Consider the following 20,904-nt stretch of genomic DNA (forward strand, 5'->3'; position numbering starts at 1 on the left):
GACAACGATGGTACGTCTCTTATGACCCTACTCCACCTCACTCCCCCTATTCCTCTTCTTTCTTTTTTTTCCTCCTCATTTCTTTTCATTCATTTGTATAATAAAATCATTCCATTATACGTACGAATAATTTGGTGAATCACACCGACGAGGACAATATATATTCAAAACTAAAAAAGAAAACCAAATGATTCATTAAAACGCAAATACAAATCAAAGAATATTCTTCAAGGAGAAGAAAAAAACAACAAAACTATTCAACTTGACAATATCCCAATTTCGTTTCTGTCTATTTTCTTACCATTTTATTATAAAAAAAACTATATATACTTATTAAAAATATATAAAAATTTGGGAGAAATGGAAAAAGAAAAAAAAGAAATTGACTAAAATGACGTCGTCGTGTTGACCTCTCTCTCTTTCTCTGTTCCCCGAGTTTTACTCCCCGCTTTTAACACTCTCTCCTCGAAACATCAAAACTAAAACAAGCTATGATTCTTCTTTCTTAGTTTTCATCTCTCCTCTTCTTACTTCTTCTTCGCCGGAGCTTTTTGTTTTCTCTCTTCTTCTTCGTCTTCTTCTTCACCGCTTTAATAAGAAACTAAATTTTTTCAAAAGATGAGCAAACTAGTAGTAGAAATCGTAGACGCAAGCGATTTGATGCCTAAAGACGGACAAGGCTCAGCGAGTCCGTTCGTAGAGGTTGAGTTCGACGAGCAGCGACAAAGAACTCAAACGCGTTTTAAAGATCTAAACCCTCAGTGGAACGAGAAGCTCGTTTTTAACGTCGGTGGTGGTAGTGGTGACTTCAACAACCGTTTGAACAACAAAACTATCGACGTCACCGTTTACGACGACCGCCGTGATAACCAACAGCCTGGCAAGTTTCTCGGCCGTGTTAAAATCTCCGGCGCCGTTGTTCCTTTATCTGAATCTGAATCCGATGTTCAGAGGTATCCTTTAGATAAACGTGGTTTGTTTTCTCACATCAAAGGCGATATCGCTCTTCGAATCTACGCCGCCGCTTCTTCTTCCGACGGCGGCGGCGGCGATTTCGTCTCTCCTCCGCCGTATTTTTCCGAGAAATTGACGAAAGAGGAGAAGAGATTCGAATCTCACGAGTATCAAAATCAGAATCAGAATCATTTCCAGCAGTTTGAAGATGAGATTCACATGGAGACGATGAAGCCGACGACGAAGAAGAAAGAGAAAGAATCGAGGACTTTTCACTCCATCGGTGCTCACCACGGAGGAGGAGCTGCTGCTCCACCGCCGTCTCAATCAAAACCTGCTTATCCTACTCCTCCTAATCAACCGGAGTTTAGGTCAGATTTCATGAGAGCTCCTGGACCACCGCCCGGAGCAGTAATGCAGATGCAACCTCCGAGGCAGAACCCAGAGTTTCAGCTGATTGAAACCAGTCCTCCTTTAGCAGCTCGTATGAGACAATCGTACTATTACAGAAGCAGCGGAGATAAAACCTCGAGCACTTACGATCTCGTCGAGCAGATGCATTACCTCTACGTGAGCGTCGTGAAAGCCCGAGATCTTCCCGTGATGGATGTTTCCGGTAGCTTAGATCCTTACGTTGAAGTGAAGCTTGGGAATTACAAAGGCTTAACGAAACATTTGGAGAAGAATTCGAATCCGATCTGGAAACAGATCTTTGCCTTCTCTAAAGAGAGGTTACAATCTAATCTGCTTGAAGTCACTGTGAAAGATAAAGATCTTTTGACTAAAGACGATTTCGTGGGAAGAGTTCAGATTGATCTCACTGAANTCATTTCCAGCAGTTTGAAGATGAGATTCACATGGAGACGATGAAGCCGACGACGAAGAAGAAAGAGAAAGAATCGAGGACTTTTCACTCCATCGGTGCTCACCACGGAGGAGGAGCTGCTGCTCCACCGCCGTCTCAATCAAAACCTGCTTATCCTACTCCTCCTAATCAACCGGAGTTTAGGTCAGATTTCATGAGAGCTCCTGGACCACCGCCCGGAGCAGTAATGCAGATGCAACCTCCGAGGCAGAACCCAGAGTTTCAGCTGATTGAAACCAGTCCTCCTTTAGCAGCTCGTATGAGACAATCGTACTATTACAGAAGCAGCGGAGATAAAACCTCGAGCACTTACGATCTCGTCGAGCAGATGCATTACCTCTACGTGAGCGTCGTGAAAGCCCGAGATCTTCCCGTGATGGATGTTTCCGGTAGCTTAGATCCTTACGTTGAAGTGAAGCTTGGGAATTACAAAGGCTTAACGAAACATTTGGAGAAGAATTCGAATCCGATCTGGAAACAGATCTTTGCCTTCTCTAAAGAGAGGTTACAATCTAATCTGCTTGAAGTCACTGTGAAAGATAAAGATCTTTTGACTAAAGACGATTTCGTGGGAAGAGTTCAGATTGATCTCACTGAAGTTCCTCTTAGAGTTCCACCTGATAGTCCTTTGGCTCCACAGTGGTACAGGTTAGAGGATAAGAAAGGGATGAAGACCAACAGAGGTGAGGTTATGCTTGCTGTGTGGATGGGAACTCAAGCGGACGAGTCGTTTCCAGACGCTTGGCATTCGGATGCTCACCGTGTTAGCCACTCGAACCTTTCGAATACGCGGTCCAAAGTTTACTTCTCGCCGAAGCTGTATTACTTGAGAATTCATGTGATGGAAGCTCAGGATCTTGTTCCGTCGGATAAAGGGAGAGTACCTGATGCGATTGTCAAGATTCACGCGGGTAATCAGATGAGAGCCACGAGGACGCCTCAGATGCGGACGATGAATCCTCAGTGGCATGAGGAGCTTATGTTTGTTGTGTCAGAGCCGTTTGAGGATATGGTGATGGTCTCGGTTGATGATAGGATTGGTCCAGGGAAAGATGAGATATTGGGGAGGATATTTATACCCGTGAGGGATGTTCCGGTGAGGCAAGAGGTTGGGAAAATGCCTGATCCACGGTGGTTTAACCTACAAAGACATTCAATGTCTATGGAGGAAGAGAATGAGAAAAGGAAAGAGAAGTTCTCTAGTAAGATTCTGCTTCGGGTTTGTATAGAAGCAGGGTACCATGTTCTTGACGAGTCCACGCATTTCAGCAGCGATCTTCAACCGTCTTCAAAGCATTTGAGGAAGCCGAGCATTGGGATTCTTGAGCTTGGGATTCTCAGTGCTAGGAACTTGATGCCTATGAAAGCTAAAGATGGGAGAATGACTGATCCCTATTGTGTGGCGAAATATGGGAACAAATGGGTGAGAACGAGGACTCTTTTAGACGCGCTTACACCTAAGTGGAACGAGCAATATACCTGGGAAGTTCATGATCCTTGCACCGTCATAACAATTGGAGTCTTTGACAATGGTCATGTCAATGATGGTAGTGACTGGAAGGACCAGAGGATTGGGAAAGTTAGAGTCAGGTTATCTACGCTGGAGACAGACCGGGTTTACACTCATTACTACCCGCTGCTGGTTCTTACACCGGGTGGTCTAAAGAAGAACGGTGAGCTTCAGCTAGCTCTGAGGTACACCTGCACCGGCTTTGTTAACATGATGGCACAATATGGAAGACCGTTGTTACCCAAAATGCATTATATTCAACCGATACCGGTCAGGCATATCGACTTGCTTAGGCATCAGGCGATGCAAATAGTTGCAACAAGACTATCAAGGTCCGAGCCACCGCTGAGACGAGAGGTTGTGGAGTATATGCTTGATGTAGACTACCATATGTTCAGTCTCAGGAGAAGCAAAGCCAATTTCAGCAGAATCATGTCGCTTCTCTCCTCGGTCACTCTGGTCTGCAAATGGTTCAACGATATCTGCACATGGAGAAACCCGATCACAACATGCCTGGTTCATGTTCTGTTCTTGATTCTTGTGTGCTACCCAGAACTGATTTTACCCACAGTCTTCCTCTACCTCTTTGTGATAGGCATGTGGAATTACCGGTACAGACCAAGACACCCACCTCACATGGACGCTCGTGTGTCCCAAGCAGATAACGCGCACCCTGACGAGCTTGACGAGGAGTTTGACACTTTCCCGACCAGCAGACCAGCAGACATTGTCAGAATGAGGTATGACCGGCTTCGGAGCGTTGGCGGTAGAGTTCAGACAGTCGTAGGCGATCTTGCGACTCAAGGGGAGAGAATCCAAGCTCTACTTAGCTGGAGAGACCCGAGAGCAACTGCTTTATTCATCGTCTTCGCATTGATCTGGGCCGTGTTTATCTATGTCACACCATTCCAGGTGATTGCAATCATAATCGGGCTGTTCATGCTGCGCCATCCACGGTTCAGGAGCAGAATGCCTTCAGTACCTGCCAATTTCTTTAAGAGATTACCAGCCAAGTCAGATATGCTACTGTAAGTGTAAAAGACAAAAACCAAAAAAGGGAATATGATTTATATATGTTGTAGTGTGTATCAAAAGAAAGTGGAGAACTTTGTAGAGGGGGAGCGAAGGATAGTTTTTGCCTCTGGGGTTGAATCATTCGTATATTCTGTATTATACGTGAGCTTAATCATAAACCAACAATTTTTTTTGGGTACAAAAATATTGCTTTGGGTTTGTTCCCTTATATATATATATATATATATATATATATATATATCTACACAAACTGCACAATCAAACACATTCACAAACATGCAACGAAAAGAGAAGTGTCTCTAGCGTGAGACGTTATGTTGTTGAGGGCAAAACTATTGGGTTTCATGATTAAACGACCTTTGGGATCTTATCATCTCCGACGAGCCATCTGGCTAGCCAACAAGGATCTACGGCAAAGTTTTTGCATTGCATTGGAATGATCCCGAGATCGCCACCGATCTGTGCGTAGTTATTTAAAGCTTTTTCCATCTCCGTTTCGTCTTCTCCAATTTCCATCACATCAACTGTGTTCATGCGAACAACTTCCGCAAAGTCCTGTTCTAACTCATGATCGTTCTCAAACGGTTCCATCGCTGGGCACTGTTTAAATCGGATCATAAAAATAAACAGAATTTTGAGCTGTGTTTCTGCAATCTATCATCAATCTTATGGAATGCATTTCAGGAAGATAAAAGAATCTGAACCTGACAGAACTGGGCGTAATGTCTGTATATTTCGCTGTTTTCATCTTGGTCACCAAGGAGAGTACCACCATACCAACCATTGGCTTCATTGGTTGACGTAATCGATAGGTACCTATAAAATAAAACAATTGCAACAAAAGTGATTTGATGCAATGGCGAAGAAATCTGGATTTTTAAAATGCAACCAGTTTGCATTTGAGGTGTTAGATCATGGTTTGGTCAATAGTTGAGGGTTTCACTCAATTTTAGTTTCCCAATAATAACCAAAATTTAAAAATTTCAAAAATGCATTCTGAAAGCCAGTACCTTTTAAAGATATCTTCTTGATGACCGTTGGACTCAGAAAGCCAGTCCAAGTTGCAGAAATCGTTGACTCGCTCACTCGAGGTCACTCCTTTCTCACTATCGTCTGCACCAGATTTTGTGGCAGAGACACTCTCTTCGGGCTTTCTTGAACCAAACAGCCAATTAGGGCTCTTGAGCTGAATCTCACTGCAGATAAGAAAGTCATGAAAAATAAGTGAAGACTCAAAATAGTCATGGTTTGGTTTGAACTAAAAATCTATTTTATTTTCTAAACTATAAACCAGCTTTCTACTTTCTTTAAGGGATAAAAGTCCTATTAAAGATAAGGATTTAGAAAGGTCAAGGCAAACGCCACGCCTCATAAGATGATTATTGGAAATTTTAAATGAGGATCATTACGCTGCATCAGGAGCCACACCAGTGCTTCCGGTGTTGCCACCTGGTCTTTGGTCTGTCTCGCTACAAAGCCTCACGTTCTTTATTGAACTGCATGTCTGCTCTATCAGTTTGTCAAACGAAGTCAGCTTCTTCCGTGAGAAGTCATCTCTGAAAGCCGGAACTGGTGCAAGATTGACTCCAATGCCACTCATGGGTTTAGGAATGGACTGGATACTGCAATGGACCCAGAATTAGATATCATAAGCAACCAGAGGATATGATCTTTATATTTAATTGAACATCTTTGGTAATAACATCCAGTTTCAGGCACGAACTCAAAATAATATTTGCCTATAATGAAGAGTAAGCCCATAATCTGACATATATTAGGTTCATTAAATGTAAGTTTTACCCGCTTTCTGGGAAAAGATCATCTCCAATCCCTGACACATGGAGATAATAATCAGAATCCAGCTCCCAGAGTGCAGGTTTCCCTTCCTGAGGTTGAAAGTACCCCAAGAATCTGCTCAGAAAAAATTCATTAGTAACTAGGACTAAAGAAAACAGAAACGAGTAAAAAAGAGTTTGTAGCCAACATTTCCTCAGAGGATCCAATATTGGTAGTTGATATTATCAGTAATGCCTAAGGTAATAGTGGTAATGCCACAGTACTGTTGCTTTTATCTATATCATCAATGAAGCAATAACTCAAAAACTAATCTAAAAGCCTTCAACCTATTGCTACATCACTGGCAAACTAGAAATGATAAAACTTCGCAAGAAACTGAAGTGGCTTGTGCAAGAAAGATAAGTATATTACAAGTTTATGGCGTCTTGCTTTTCGCCATCGGTGTAGGTATTGCTGTAGTATCGTTTGATAGACTTGAGAAACTCTCTAGATTGTGTCGTGGCCTTCCATTTCCCCTGCCTTTCTGGGAAAACCTATAATCCATTAAACGATATTACTGTATAAGCAATGCAATCGTTTTGAAGAATAACTGGTCAAACGTAAAAAGTGGTATTATTACAGTGTTATGAGCAGCTGAGCCGCCGTATTGTTGTGCAAGCGCATCTCCCATGCTCTGGTACATATCCATAAGTGCAGCAGCTATGCTACTGTCAGGGTCAACTTTAGGTGTATCGCTCAAACCCATTGCATGAAGCTGCCGGCCTAAAGCAGCCAAACCATATGCATACTGAGCTACATTTGTTCGATCCAAGCAGTCGATACAGTTAGTACGCAGAACACCACTTTGGTAACGAGGAGCTGAAGAATTAGCTCCATCGTCTTTTTTCTGGTGGCTTAGCTTCATCTCCTTCTCTCGGTTAGCAAGAGTGCTAAGTATATCATTTGCACTCTCGCCCCTTGAAAGTTCCGCAGAGTAAGCTCTTAGATCACGCAAAGAAGTTTCCCTGCAGTCACTATCTCTATTATAGCCAGTACGCAGAATAACATATGGCAGTTTATAAAACAAACCAAATTTCTGATCAAATATGAGTAAGTAGCAGCCGTATCATCACAACAATCACCTTGCAGTGCTAGCATGACTAAGTTGGCTAGCCTTCTTCTTAATAATTTTAGGCTTTCCACTGAAGTATAATCCAGTCAAATCAAGGGCTTCGCTTGCCACAGCACCCAAAACAGCCAATACATTCGCCGACTTGCTTTAACATGGAAAACAGAAAGCAATGTGAGTTCAGATTAAAGGTGGGGAAAAAAAATCTCATCATTTTACCTCTTTGCAAATTTGTGGAAATCCCAGTGGATGAATTTGAGATGATTTTCTTCGTGAAAAATTGAATTTAGATAACCCACTGCATTTGCAAACTCACGTCTCAGCACCATTTCCCTAGGCCTTTTCTCAACTGTCTGCATATTTCCATGGACATTTATCTGTAAGTACAAAGGGCATAACCATCTCTTGCTTAAAAAGGACATTAAATATATCGACCTTGATTAAGTTGAGCACGATAATCGGGTTCCCATATCGATCCACCAGGTCTTCAAAATGCATTTTGGTCGACTCGTATGTAGGGTCATACCTCTGTACTGAGGCCAAAAAACCAGAATACAAACATCAGGAGCCATCCATGAGAAGATAAGTAGATCAATAACATCATGCACGTTCAAATGGTCTAGCAGAGATAACAGACGCATGTTACGTTAGTTTCTCACAGAAAATATCAGGCTTAGGACTAAATCGGGAGGCCTCTTGCGACCAAAAGAGAGGAATAGACCCTCGCATCTGCACTACTGAGCTCATTTTTCCCTTGCATGATCCAGCTTCATCATCAAGAACAAGTTGTTCAGTTTCAACATCATTTGCAACCCTTCCACGATCGTTCACTCCCCTTTTCAAGTAACTGCGACGAAATTTTTACAGAATGAAAAAAGGCCAGACGTTTAACAGAAAACAATAGATATAAGCATTTAAGGTAGTCTAAAAGAGTTCATGCCACTCAATACTGTGTCCCCAAAGCCGCTATTAAAAAGAAAAGTTCCCAAATATACAGGGTAATACTAAGAAATGTCCTTAGAAAATTGAAACAGTCACTATGAATTTGTCATCCATGAGAGGCCTAATTAGAATGATTTCATACCGTGTGCCTGCAAAATGTCGAGAACGTCTGGAGACTAGGGTAACACTGAAGTCTCTTCCATATATCGACAGCCTTATCTGCATAATGGGGTATACCACCAAATAATAAAGACCCATTTAAAAATCTCCTGGTGGTAAACCTCGAAGTACATTGGTGAAGCCACAAGAGCCTACAAATACCTGCTTAAAATGCCCATGAACTAAAGCCAGTGTCCAAATAGTGTTGTTGCACCTTGATCGAATAGGCTCCGTCAGATACGCATTCCATACAAATATGTTATCATAGGGCACCCCTTCCTCACCAGAAGATAAAACATTCTTTTGCAAGCTCTGCATTATGGGATAAGTGTAACTGTAGAAGAAATCTTTTGTCAAATCCACACTTGACAGAAGCTTCTTGTACCTGCATATAAAGGAAAGACAAAAAGAACTTCGTAAAATCATATAAAAAGTCCGAGCTTCAAAGGGAAAATCCAAATTCCCGGAAATGTACCTTAGTTCAGTTTTGGAATTCGCAACATCAGATTGAATAGTTGCATGTGGAACACTGATCATTTGGCTTTCATCAATAGCATATATCGCATGCCCACATACACAACCAATTTGTCGCCGTTTTGTCACCAATATTAAATAGTAAGACTCCATAAACTTAGCACAACCTACAACAATACAAGGCAAAACAAACTTAGCTCCAAAAGACAAAATCCAAAGTTTACAAACAAAGAAAAAGCATTGAGCTTCCCCCCACGACTAACCAGCAATTCCATAGACTTTGGCAACAAAAGCTAATCCTCCAGTGGCACGATTGCCTTCAGCGATACGTTGAAGCAGACTCTTGATCTCCTGAGGCGAGTATACGACCGGATCTTCACTAATGTTAAGCTCAGATGGCTCTGAACGATCAATCTTCAACACTCTGAAGAATCTTTTATTCCTATCACTCCCAACTAGATAAAACCTCTGCAAAGAACAAACATCCCAAAAAAAAAAAAAACAACTTAAACCTTCCTGCAAATTCAATCTTAGGGTTTCCTTAAATCATTCCAACAACACAATTTCCTCATTGATGCGATTTTACTAATTGATCAACAATTGCTGAATCGGATCGATTCAAGCTTACCGCTCTGGTTTCGTAGAGCTTGAATTTCTCGAGGGCGTAGGAATCGGAATCGGACTCCGCATCGTTGGACGGTTGAATCTTGGCGAAAGAAGAGTAAGTAGAAGCCGTTGAGTTTTCCGATTTCGCCATAACAATTCAATCTCTCTCTCTCTCTCTCTCTGGAGGAAACGATCGTGATTCTCTCACGCCGGCGATGGTTTCAGGCGATCATTCTACGATCCGAAGTTGGGAACAGACAAGGGGCGTTTCCGTACTTTTCGAGTTTTGGATCGTGTTCACTGTTTCTACTTTCTTTATCTTTTAAAAAAGGTAATATCCTACTGTTAATTAAATTTTTGATGAAATTTTTTATACGTAATAGTTTCAAAAAGAAAAAATAAGTAATAAACCATAAAGTAATACGAACAATTAATTAATATTCACACTAATATATACAATTAGATAAATAAATATTGTGAGGTAAAAAAGATAAATTAAACCATTTTTCACTATATTGTAGAAAAAAATAGATATAAAATGATAAAGAATATTTGACATTAGTAGTGTATTTGTACACACACAAAATTAAATATTTTTAAAATTGCATGTATAGTCTGAGAAATAATATTTTGATTTTTTTTTTTTTTTTTAAGTCAACATATTCCCTCCACATGATCCGTTTCAATATCCACAAACCACAACCAAGCAATTTTTTCAGCTTTCTTCCACCATCCATATTCACTATCACATACTGTATATGCATAGATTATACGTGCATATGCATTTTACTTCTCAGTTCTTACAATTTTGAGTTCCAAAAATGTTGAAATTTCCGCTTTGTTGCAGTGAGTTATCTCTAGAACCAAAGATTCAAGCTTTTGAAAGACAAATTGTTTCAGGCCGACGAGATTCCATCAAAGCTTCTGCGGGAAAAATTGGAAATTTCTCTTTTGGTTCGGTAAGATTTCACGACATCTTATTCAAAAACACCTATATACATCACTGCAATGTTAATTCTTCGAAGGTTTATATAAACAGATATTCAAAAGTTGTGAGACTTGTGGAGCCAAAGGAGCAATTGAGTGCCCCGGTTGCAAGGTACTAATTTAGTCTTCACTATTAGATACTCATAATATCTTCAAGTGATGAGTCAATCTCTTTTAGTGTATGTTCAATTGTATTTTGTTTTTCCAAACCATACCTATTAATTTTACTCTTTCTTACTCTAAATTTATTTATATATACTTTGTATCCTGTTTAGCATATAGATGTATAAAGACAAAATTCTTTTCTTGCCTCCAGGGAACAGGTAAAAATAAGAACGGAAATATGTTTGAGAGATGGAAGTAAGTAATAACTAACACTGTAACATAGTTTTAAAATCATGTCAAAACAGTTCAATGATGACTACAACTTAAGGAGATTTAACTTGGGATTTTGAAAATGTGCAGATGTTTCGATTGTCAAGGATTTGGTATGAAGAGTTGTCCTAAATGTGGCAAGGGAGGCTTGACGCCTGAACAGAGAGGGGAACGATAGTTGTTTTTCTCTTACATAATTCATATTTTAATTTGTGATATATTCCTATAACGAGTAACTTGCATGTTAAGAACAAGTCATGAATATTATGTTTTCAACAGAATGTGAATAAGTGCATTAAGGCTTTCTAAACGTTGATAAAGATAAAGTGTGTTGCATAGAATTAGAGAACCGCATAAACAAAGCGTTTTAGCAATAAGGACGCGAACCTAACAGAGTTTTAATGACCGCGTTTGATAGTCACATTTTTTTGTTTTACTTGAAAAGTTATTGTTGGTCTCTTAAAAAAAAGTTGAGCTTTCGATGTTATCTTCTTCTTTGAATCGCGTTTTTGTCAGATTCTTTTGTGCATGCGGAAGCCTTCGATTCTAAATCTAAAACCATAACCTCCGACGAAATTTTCTTAGAACGTAGTAAAATATTCACAAGCAAGACGAGACATTCAATTCATAGTCGCAGACTCGCAGTAAGGGGGTAGAAGAAGTGGTTTACAACGTTTGGCATTTGGCGTGTAGCGTGAGGAAAACTAGAAGCTTGTTTGCGGTTAGCCATGTTGAGGCTTGCAAGTAACGGCCCAATGTTTAATGGGTACCAACAGAAGGATTTTTTATGCTTTTTTCTTAAATTATTTAATCATAGCCTTTATGGCTCCCACAAAACATTGAACAGTAGTTAAACTGAAAACGTTGAACAGTAGTTAGCTTGTACGGAATATTTGATAGAAGGAAAAAAAAAAAAAGAACATCTTTCAAGATTAATATAGCAATATATAGTTCTGAAAAATTGTTTATGATTGAGAAAGAAATTAAAGTAAGTGAACAGATTGGATTGTTAGTAAACGTTCTGAAAGCTCAGATTGTAAAAAATTCAACTCTCTTTAAAAGTTTTAATTATTGACAACAATTCTGATAACTTGTTCAAAAGACAAAAAAAATACGTATGGGCCGTGTAAGATAAAAACATTAACATTTTACACGAATTCATCAACGCGATCTTAATTAATTTATCTAATCGCGTTTTTTATAGCGATGACATTCCAAAGTTTCCAAGTAATCATCCCATGTTGACTTACACACACGATTATAAAAAAAAATAAAAACTGTTGCGTAATACTAGTTTTCTTTGTAACTGGACCGTCGTTAAATAAGAAGTGGCGTTTGTGAAGGTGTTTTTATTTTTATTTTTAATAGTAAGATTTAACGGACACAACACACAAACAGTAGAAGAAGAAGACCAAACAAAGTTAACAACACATGCCCAAACTCAATAATTCAGTTATCCAACTAATCTAATCGAGGAGACAAGGGAGAGAGAAAGAGAGAGAATGTGATAAAAAAAAAAAATCATAAGAGAGGAGGACACGTGGAGGTACGTGAAGGAAGTAGCGTGTGGAGAGAGTGATTGGGGGAGAGAGAGAGAAAGGGTTGAGTTGAGTACTCAGATTAAAAAAGACAGCTACCTACTCATCTTCCCATCCCCAATCTATCTACCTACTTTCTCCAGATCTACTCTCTTCTTCTTCTTCTTCCTTTTTTTAACATCTTCCCTAATTTTAGATTTCTAACTTTTTTAATATCTTAATCATCATGCAGTAAACAAAAAAACAGTTAAAAATCTATCTTTAATGATGCAGCAATAAGATTGGGTTAGTGATGTTATAATGACTTGTAATAGACTAATAGTATTGTGGAAAATGTAAAATTATTATTATGATTTTTTTTTCTTTAGCAAGATGATGTAAAGAACCAAAAAGTCAATAACCAAAGAAACCCGTACGATCGATCTACATCTAAAAAGAAAACAAAAAAAAGTTAGGAAACTCAAACTCCCACGTTCATCCTGTGAGTGTACAATCAATTTGTTTTTCTGGTTGTTGTTACAATATTCTTTTAAAAGAATACATCATTTCATTTGTTAGATCAAAACTTTTTTTATTAAAAGAAAAACTTTGGTAAGTAATAAAATAATGGTAGTTAGTTATTATAAATAACATTCAAAACGAAAACATTCTACAGGAAAACTCTCTTCCTTCAAAACACAAAAATAAAAACACCAAATTCCCCCTCTTCCTCCATATACATAATAAGATACGTAAAGATAGATAGATCGAAGAAGAAGTAGAAGGAGAGATGGGAAGATCACCATGCTGCGAGAAAGCACACATGAACAAAGGAGCTTGGACTAAAGAAGAAGATCAGCTTCTCGTTGATTACATCCGTAAACACGGTGAAGGTTGCTGGAGATCTCTCCCTCGCGCCGCCGGTACTTATATATATATATATATATTCACTTATACACACATGTACTATCTATATATATTCAAATAAAGATTTGATTTCTTGATTTTTTTTTATTTAAAAATTACCAAATTNTAAACGTTGATAAAGATAAAGTGTGTTGCATAGAATTAGAGAACCGCGTAAACAAAGCGTTTTAGCAATAAGGACGCGAACCTAACAGAGTTTTAATGACCGCGTTTGATAGTCACACTTTTTTGTTTTACTTAAAAAGTTATTGTGATTTCAAAACAGAAATATAAGTTTTAATTGGTCTCTAAAAAAAAAAAGTTGCGCTTTCGATGTTATCTTTCTTTGTATCGCATTTTTGTCAGATTCTTTTGTGCATGCGGGAGCCTTCGATTCTAAATCTTAAACCATAACCTCCGACGAAATTTTCTTAGAACGTAGTAAATATTCACAAGCAAGACGAGACATTCAATTCATAGGCAATAAGGGGTTAGAAGAAGTGTTGTACAACGTTTGGCATTTGGCGTAGCGTGAGGAAAACTAAAAGCTTGTTTACAGTTAGCCATGTTGAGCGTTGCAAGTAACGGCCCAATGTCTAATGGGTATGAACAGAAGGATTTTTTATGTTTCTTTCTTAAATTATTTCATCATAACCTTTATGGCTCCCACAAAACATTGAACAGTAGTTAAACTGAAAACGTTGAACAGCAGTTAGCTTGTACGGAATATTCAATATTAATAGAAGGAAAAATATAGAACACCAGTATCATCAGGAAAAGGAAAAAAAGAACATCTTTCATATCTTAATGTAGCAGTATTTTTAGTTCTGAAAATTTGTTTATGATTGAGAAAGAAAAAACAATAAACAGAATTAAAAATAAATTAGAAGAATGGATTGTTAGTAAACGTTCTGAAAGCTCAGATTGTAAAAAAATTCAACTCTCTTTTAATTATTGACAACAATTTTGATAACTTCTGCAACACTGCAAAAGAAGACTTAAAAGACGTATGGGACGTGTAAGACAAAAGCATTAACATTTTATACGTATTCATCAACGCAATCTTAATTATCTAATCGCCTCTTTTATAGCGATGTTATTCCAAAGTTTCCAAGAAATCATCCCATGTTGACTACACACGATTAAAAAAAAAAAGCAACAGTTGCGTAATTCTAGTTTTCTTTGTAATTGGACCGTCGTTAAATAAGTAGTGGCGTTTGTGAAGGTGTTTTATTTTATTTTTAAAAGATTTAACGGACACAACACACAAACAGTAGAGAAGAAGACCAAACAAAGTTAACAACAACACATGCCCAAACTCAATAATTCAGTTATCCAACTAATCTAATCGAGGAGACAAGGGAGAGAGAAAGAGAGAATGTGATAAAAATCATAAGAGAGGAGGACACGTGGAGGTACGTGAAGGAAGTAGCGTGTGGAGAGAGTGATTGGGGGAGAGAGAGAGAAAGGGTTGAGTTGAGTACTCAGATTAAAAAAGACAGCTACCTACTCATCTTCCCATCCCCAATCTATCTACCTACTTTCTCCAGATCTACTCTCTTCTTCTTCTTCCTTTTTTTAACATCTTCCCTAAATTTAGTTTCTAACTTTTTTTATATCTTAATCATCATGCAGTAAACAAAAAAACAGTTAAAAATCTCTCTTTAATGATGTAGCAATAAGATTGGTTTAAAGTTTAAACAGTAGTGATGTTACAATTACTTGTACTAGTATTGTGAAAATGTAAAATTATGATTTTTTTTCTTTAGCAAGATGACGATGTAAAGAACCAAAAAGTCAATAACCAAAAAAACCCGTACGATCGATCTACATCTAAAAAAAAAACCAAAAAAAAGTTAGGAAACTCAAACTCCCACGTTCATCCTGTGAGTGTACAATCAATTTGTTTTTCTGGTTGTTGTTACAAACATTATTCTTTTAAAAGAAAGAAAAAAAATGAATACATCATTTCATCTGTTAGATCAATACATTTTTATATAAAAAAAAACACTTTGGTAAGTAATAAAATAATGTTAGTTAGTTATTATAAATAACATTCAAAACGAAAACATTCTACAGGAAAACTCTCTTCCTTCAAAAACACAAAATAAAAACACCAAATTCCCCCTCTTCCTCCATATACCTAAGTATACGTATAGATTAGAGAGATCGAAGAAGACCATTGAATAGTAAGAGAGATGGGAAGATCACCATGCTGCGAGAAAGCACACATGAACAAAGGAGCTTGGACTAAAGAAGAAGATCAGCTTCTCGTTGATTACATCCGTAAACACGGTGAAGGTTGCTGGAGATCTCTCCCTCGCGCCGCCGGTACTTATATATATATATATATATTCACTTATACACACATGTACTATCTATATATATTCAAATAAAGATTTGATTTCTTGATTTTTTTTTATTTAAAAATTACCAAATTGTGCAGGATTACAGAGATGTGGTAAGAGTTGTAGATTGAGATGGATGAATTATCTAAGACCAGATCTCAAAAGAGGCAATTTCACTGAAGATGAAGACGAACTCATCATCAAGCTCCATAGCTTGCTCGGTAACAAGTCAGTATTCTCTATAACCATAATTTACATTTTTATAACCAAAAAAAAAAAAAAAAAAGTTTTACATTTTTATTAAAATTCTGAAACTTTCTGTTGTTGAAGATGGTCATTGATAGCTGGGAGATTACCAGGAAGAACAGACAACGAGATCAAGAACTACTGGAACACTCACATCAAGAGGAAGCTTCTGAGCCGTGGGATCGATCCAAACACTCACCGTCTCATCAACGAATCTGCTGCATCATTAGTTGTATTGCCTCCTCCTCCTCTGTCTTCGTCGTCTCTTCAAAACGATGTCGTTGAGCCTTTGCATCTTGATTTCGCCGGACCGGTTAAACCGGAACCGGTATTAGGGGAAGAGATCTCTGGTATTCATAATAATAATTGCACGAGTAGTGGAACGACGTCGGAGAAAGATTTTGGGAACGAGAACGATTGGGTGCTGAACTTGGAGCTCTCCGTCGGACCAGCAGCGGCGCGTTATCATCATCGGTACGAGTCGAAGACCCGGAAGGTGAGTGTTGTTGATTCGGCTGAGTCGAATAGACGGTGGGGGTCCGAGTTGTTCGGAGGAGCTCAGAGCGATGCGGTGTGTTTGTGTTGTCGGGTTGGGTTGTTCCATAATGAGTCGTGTCGGAATTGTCGTAATTCTGATGTTAGAACCCATTAGTGTTTTTTTTTTTTTTTTTTACATTTGTTATGTAACGCATCAAAAAGCAAAAATATTAGGATAAAATTTATTTGATGGCAAATAATAGAGCTGTCTCAAAACTATAGTCGAAGATTATGGGCAAAAGAATTATCAGAAGTAAAAAAAAAAATTGTATATTTCATTAAAACAAAAAAATCGTCAAATGTATTCAATTTTTCGTTTAAAATTATGTTTTTTGTCTTCTAATTTTTACACATACCAACTAAGTTAAACAAAACCCAAGTGTTTGTATATCGAATGGTTTACTTAAAACGTGTAAAAAATAAAGTGTGGAAGTATATGATTCAATGTCAATTATCAAGGATAACAATATTGCATATGTAACTAATTCCAACCTACCTGNTTCATCCTGTGAGTGTACAATCAATTTGTTTTTCTGGTTGTTGTTACAAACATTATTCTTTTAAAAGAAAGAAAAAAAATGAATACATCATTTCATCTGTTAGATCAATACATTTTTATATAAAAAAAAACACTTTGGTAAGTAATAAAATAATGTTAGTTAGTTATTATAAATAACATTCAAAACGAAAACATTCTACAGGAAAACTCTCTTCCTTCAAAAACACAAAATAAAAACACCAAATTCCCCCTCTTCCTCCATATACCTAAGTATACGTATAGATTAGAGAGATCGAAGAAGACCATTGAATAGTAAGAGAGATGGGAAGATCACCATGCTGCGAGAAAGCACACATGAACAAAGGAGCTTGGACTAAAGAAGAAGATCAGCTTCTCGTTGATTACATCCGTAAACACGGTGAAGGTTGCTGGAGATCTCTCCCTCGCGCCGCCGGTACTTATATATATATATATATATTCACTTATACACACATGTACTATCTATATATATTCAAATAAAGATTTGATTTCTTGATTTTTTTTTATTTAAAAATTACCAAATTGTGCAGGATTACAGAGATGTGGTAAGAGTTGTAGATTGAGATGGATGAATTATCTAAGACCAGATCTCAAAAGAGGCAATTTCACTGAAGATGAAGACGAACTCATCATCAAGCTCCATAGCTTGCTCGGTAACAAGTCAGTATTCTCTATAACCATAATTTACATTTTTATAACCAAAAAAAAAAAAAAAAAAGTTTTACATTTTTATTAAAATTCTGAAACTTTCTGTTGTTGAAGATGGTCATTGATAGCTGGGAGATTACCAGGAAGAACAGACAACGAGATCAAGAACTACTGGAACACTCACATCAAGAGGAAGCTTCTGAGCCGTGGGATCGATCCAAACACTCACCGTCTCATCAACGAATCTGCTGCATCATTAGTTGTATTGCCTCCTCCTCCTCTGTCTTCGTCGTCTCTTCAAAACGATGTCGTTGAGCCTTTGCATCTTGATTTCGCCGGACCGGTTAAACCGGAACCGGTATTAGGGGAAGAGATCTCTGGTATTCATAATAATAATTGCACGAGTAGTGGAACGACGTCGGAGAAAGATTTTGGGAACGAGAACGATTGGGTGCTGAACTTGGAGCTCTCCGTCGGACCAGCAGCGGCGCGTTATCATCATCGGTACGAGTCGAAGACCCGGAAGGTGAGTGTTGTTGATTCGGCTGAGTCGAATAGACGGTGGGGGTCCGAGTTGTTCGGAGGAGCTCAGAGCGATGCGGTGTGTTTGTGTTGTCGGGTTGGGTTGTTCCATAATGAGTCGTGTCGGAATTGTCGTAATTCTGATGTTAGAACCCATTAGTGTTTTTTTTTTTTTTTTTTACATTTGTTATGTAACGCATCAAAAAGCAAAAATATTAGGATAAAATTTATTTGATGGCAAATAATAGAGCTGTCTCAAAACTATAGTCGAAGATTATGGGCAAAAGAATTATCAGAAGTAAAAAAAAAAATTGTATATTTCATTAAAACAAAAAAATCGTCAAATGTATTCAATTTTTCGTTTAAAATTATGTTTTTTGTCTTCTAATTTTTACACATACCAACTAAGTTAAACAAAACCCAAGTGTTTGTATATCGAATGGTTTACTTAAAACGTGTAAAAAATAAAGTGTGGAAGTATATGATTCAATGTCAATTATCAAGGATAACAATATTGCATATGTAACTAATTCCAACCTACCTGTTTAAAAAGTGTTCCTAACATTAATTAGATTTAGATATTGACCAAGTCATTTCAGCTGATGATGTGCATAGCAACTTTGATGTAGACGCAGAACTATACCTAATTTTTTTTGGTTTTGGTGTCGTCGCTTTTTATATGTGTGTTCTTTTTTTCAGCTCTTGTCCTAAAACTTTTTGCTATTCGCATTTCTTTACCCTCAATTTTTTAACAGACTACACAAAAAGGAACTCTCGTTCAAAAACAACGAAATGTCTAAAGTCAACGTGCCTTTCACTTGTCTCTCCAGTTTCAATTTTTTTTTTTATATATCGAGAAATGACGAATGGANTTTTTTTTTTTTTTTTTTTTGGTGTCAAAAGACGAATGGATCATATAACAACATATTGACATATACTTGCAATCGGATAGCTATAGAATGACAAAATAAGTTTTTTATTGGATCATTTTTTATTCCTTTTGAAATGGCGAGTGTAGCATATTACGAAATGACATGTAGAGATTGACAAAATAACTTTCTTGAGAGTCTTTCTTTAAAAAGATAACTAAGATCTCGTTTACGTAATGGATACCAACACATTAATGGACCCTTAGTCAGCAATAATAAAAAAAAATCGAAATTTTACACATTAAGCTTTTAGATGAAGCACGTTATCGTTTTTTTCTTCCTTTTACTTTTTCATTTGAGTTACTGTATAGTTGTTGTTATGATTATAAATTTCTATATTAACAAAATAATCGTCACCATTATCTTAAGCTTTTAGAGTGGACTGTGGACATCAGGTAACGTGCCAGCTCCAATCTGGTTTCAGCATGTGGTTTCCTTAAAACAACTTTTTTTTTTAATTAAAAGAAATGATATATAATGAAATCGACGTTTAGGTTCTTTTAGGTAGAATCTCACCTAAAAGCTGGTTTATTAACAATATGTATATGTGCGATTACGTTTTACAGATATCAAATACCGAATTATCATGTGCATCTAGAGACAAAATCTTATTCCATTTTTTTTAGCAATTTAATCCTTTCTATTTCTTTCATGTTAAGCCCTTTTAATGTGTGTTGGTGGGATTAAACCTTTTTATAATTTGTTATACACAATTATATTACTAAATAACAATTTTTGGATAAAAACATAATTGAATCATCACAATATGTAACAATTTAATTTTGCTATATGTATGTATAAAATTAATATAATTTTATAAGAAAAGACGCATATATATCAATTTGTACAAAAGGTTGTACGTTGCCTAGTAAATAAATAATGATTCTCGGATTCACAATTCAATAACTTATACGGAAGAATTATTTCTATTTTCTTAGCTTATTTGAAAAACAAAATTATTCCCAAACGAGGCCAAAGGTCTAGAATATAAGCAGGTGAGATGGGGTAGAAGATAGATAAAAACAACATGTGAGATGTTGGGTGGTAGGTAACCGAATCTATGATCAATGAATAATAGAAAAGAGAGATAATACTTGGAAAAATATTTTATATAACGAGAACTCTATACAATAAAAATGAGTGGAATATTGATGATAGTACGAATTAATAGGAGAAAAGTGATGATGTTGCACATGTAAAGTTAGCTAGATTGAATCGCATGATGATATTTTTAGCCAGCCATGCACTAGCTAGTGAATGTTTCCTTATTTGTTTTATAGCAATCTATACGTAAACTTGTTACATTTATTGTACGCATAGTGTAAAAAATGCCATCCTTCTTTTCTTTTGGTTAACTTAACGGCACTGAACAACCTGCCTGTTAGGGGCAACTCAGCGAATGATGAGGCCACGAAACAGAGTTGTCGATCTTTTCAAATTTTTATAGAAATACTGGTATAAATTATTGTTTTCATGGGTAAGTGTCAAGTAAAACGTATATGTATGAAGAACATTGTTGAATCGTTGTGAAAAGAAAACTTAACGAGAAGGACATATAGTTGAAACCGTGATGGATATATTTCATCACTCTTTTTTGTCTTTGTTGTGTATGTTTTTGTTTTTGGTCAAAAGGATAATTTCATCATTCTACAATATATATATTAATAGAAAAAAAAAACCATCGATCATTATATATGTGTCAATGTGTCAAATAGTAAGTAACAAATGTTGTGTAACATAAATGTTTCTGTAAATGTCCCGAAGAAAACTTATGAATTACAACCAAACTATGAAACTAACTTGTTTACACACTTCTCCTGACTGTTATATAAAACAGTGTATAATATTTTGGTAAAATCTACTAACTAAATGGGATTGGGGTATTGGATAATTAGTTGGGG

At 37.0% G+C, this 20,904-nt stretch overlaps 5 protein-coding genes across 8 annotated transcripts; 4 read left to right on the forward strand and 1 right to left on the reverse strand.

Annotated features, from left to right (window-relative positions):
• LOC104776383 (FT-interacting protein 1) lies at positions 407 to 4,499 on the forward strand. Of its 3 annotated transcripts, none has more exons than XM_019243598.1 (2): positions 407 to 1,400; positions 2,027 to 4,499. In XM_019243598.1, the coding sequence occupies exons 1-2, from the start codon at positions 619 to 621 to the stop codon at positions 4,359 to 4,361; spliced, it is 3,117 nt and encodes a 1,038-aa protein (XP_019099143.1). In that variant the 5' UTR covers positions 407 to 618; the 3' UTR covers positions 4,362 to 4,499. The 3 variants fall into 3 exon arrangements, with proteins under 3 accessions (XP_019099143.1, XP_019099141.1, XP_019099142.1); XM_019243596.1 differs by having other exon boundaries at positions 407 to 1,162; positions 1,801 to 4,499; XM_019243597.1 differs by having other exon boundaries at positions 407 to 1,146; positions 1,785 to 4,499.
• On the reverse strand, positions 4,489 to 9,761 carry LOC104776382 (phosphoinositide phosphatase SAC1). Its single transcript, XM_010500436.2, has 16 exons — positions 9,473 to 9,761; positions 9,108 to 9,312; positions 8,846 to 9,011; positions 8,533 to 8,755; positions 8,354 to 8,430; positions 7,929 to 8,116; positions 7,705 to 7,802; positions 7,489 to 7,622; positions 7,283 to 7,417; positions 6,781 to 7,165; positions 6,573 to 6,694; positions 6,165 to 6,275; positions 5,774 to 5,986; positions 5,375 to 5,560; positions 5,069 to 5,180; positions 4,489 to 4,964 (listed from the first exon to the last, which is right to left on the reverse strand). Exons 1-16 carry the CDS (start codon positions 9,599 to 9,601, stop codon positions 4,713 to 4,715), a joined length of 2,736 nt encoding a protein of 911 aa, XP_010498738.1. The 5' UTR covers positions 9,602 to 9,761; the 3' UTR covers positions 4,489 to 4,712.
• On the forward strand, positions 10,137 to 11,116 carry LOC104776384. Its single transcript, XM_010500439.2, has 4 exons — positions 10,137 to 10,409; positions 10,490 to 10,549; positions 10,754 to 10,797; positions 10,903 to 11,116. The coding sequence occupies exons 1-4, from the start codon at positions 10,272 to 10,274 to the stop codon at positions 10,988 to 10,990; spliced, it is 330 nt and encodes a 109-aa protein (XP_010498741.1). The 5' UTR covers positions 10,137 to 10,271; the 3' UTR covers positions 10,991 to 11,116.
• Positions 12,967 to 16,639, forward strand: LOC104776385 (transcription factor MYB3). Of its 2 annotated transcripts, none has more exons than XM_010500441.2 (3): positions 12,967 to 13,252; positions 15,682 to 15,811; positions 15,914 to 16,639. In XM_010500441.2, the coding sequence occupies exons 1-3, from the start codon at positions 13,120 to 13,122 to the stop codon at positions 16,479 to 16,481; spliced, it is 831 nt and encodes a 276-aa protein (XP_010498743.1). In that variant the 5' UTR covers positions 12,967 to 13,119; the 3' UTR covers positions 16,482 to 16,639. The 2 variants fall into 2 exon arrangements, with proteins under 2 accessions (XP_010498743.1, XP_010498742.1); XM_010500440.2 differs by lacking the exon at positions 12,967 to 13,252 and adding an exon at positions 15,282 to 15,566.
• LOC104776386 (transcription factor MYB3) lies at positions 17,036 to 18,392 on the forward strand. Its single transcript, XM_010500442.2, has 3 exons — positions 17,036 to 17,319; positions 17,435 to 17,564; positions 17,667 to 18,392. Exons 1-3 carry the CDS (start codon positions 17,187 to 17,189, stop codon positions 18,232 to 18,234), a joined length of 831 nt encoding a protein of 276 aa, XP_010498744.1. The 5' UTR covers positions 17,036 to 17,186; the 3' UTR covers positions 18,235 to 18,392.

This window comes from Camelina sativa, chromosome 3, assembly GCF_000633955.1.
Source record: "Camelina sativa cultivar DH55 chromosome 3, Cs, whole genome shotgun sequence".
Classification (NCBI taxonomy): domain Eukaryota; kingdom Viridiplantae; phylum Streptophyta; class Magnoliopsida; order Brassicales; family Brassicaceae; genus Camelina; species Camelina sativa.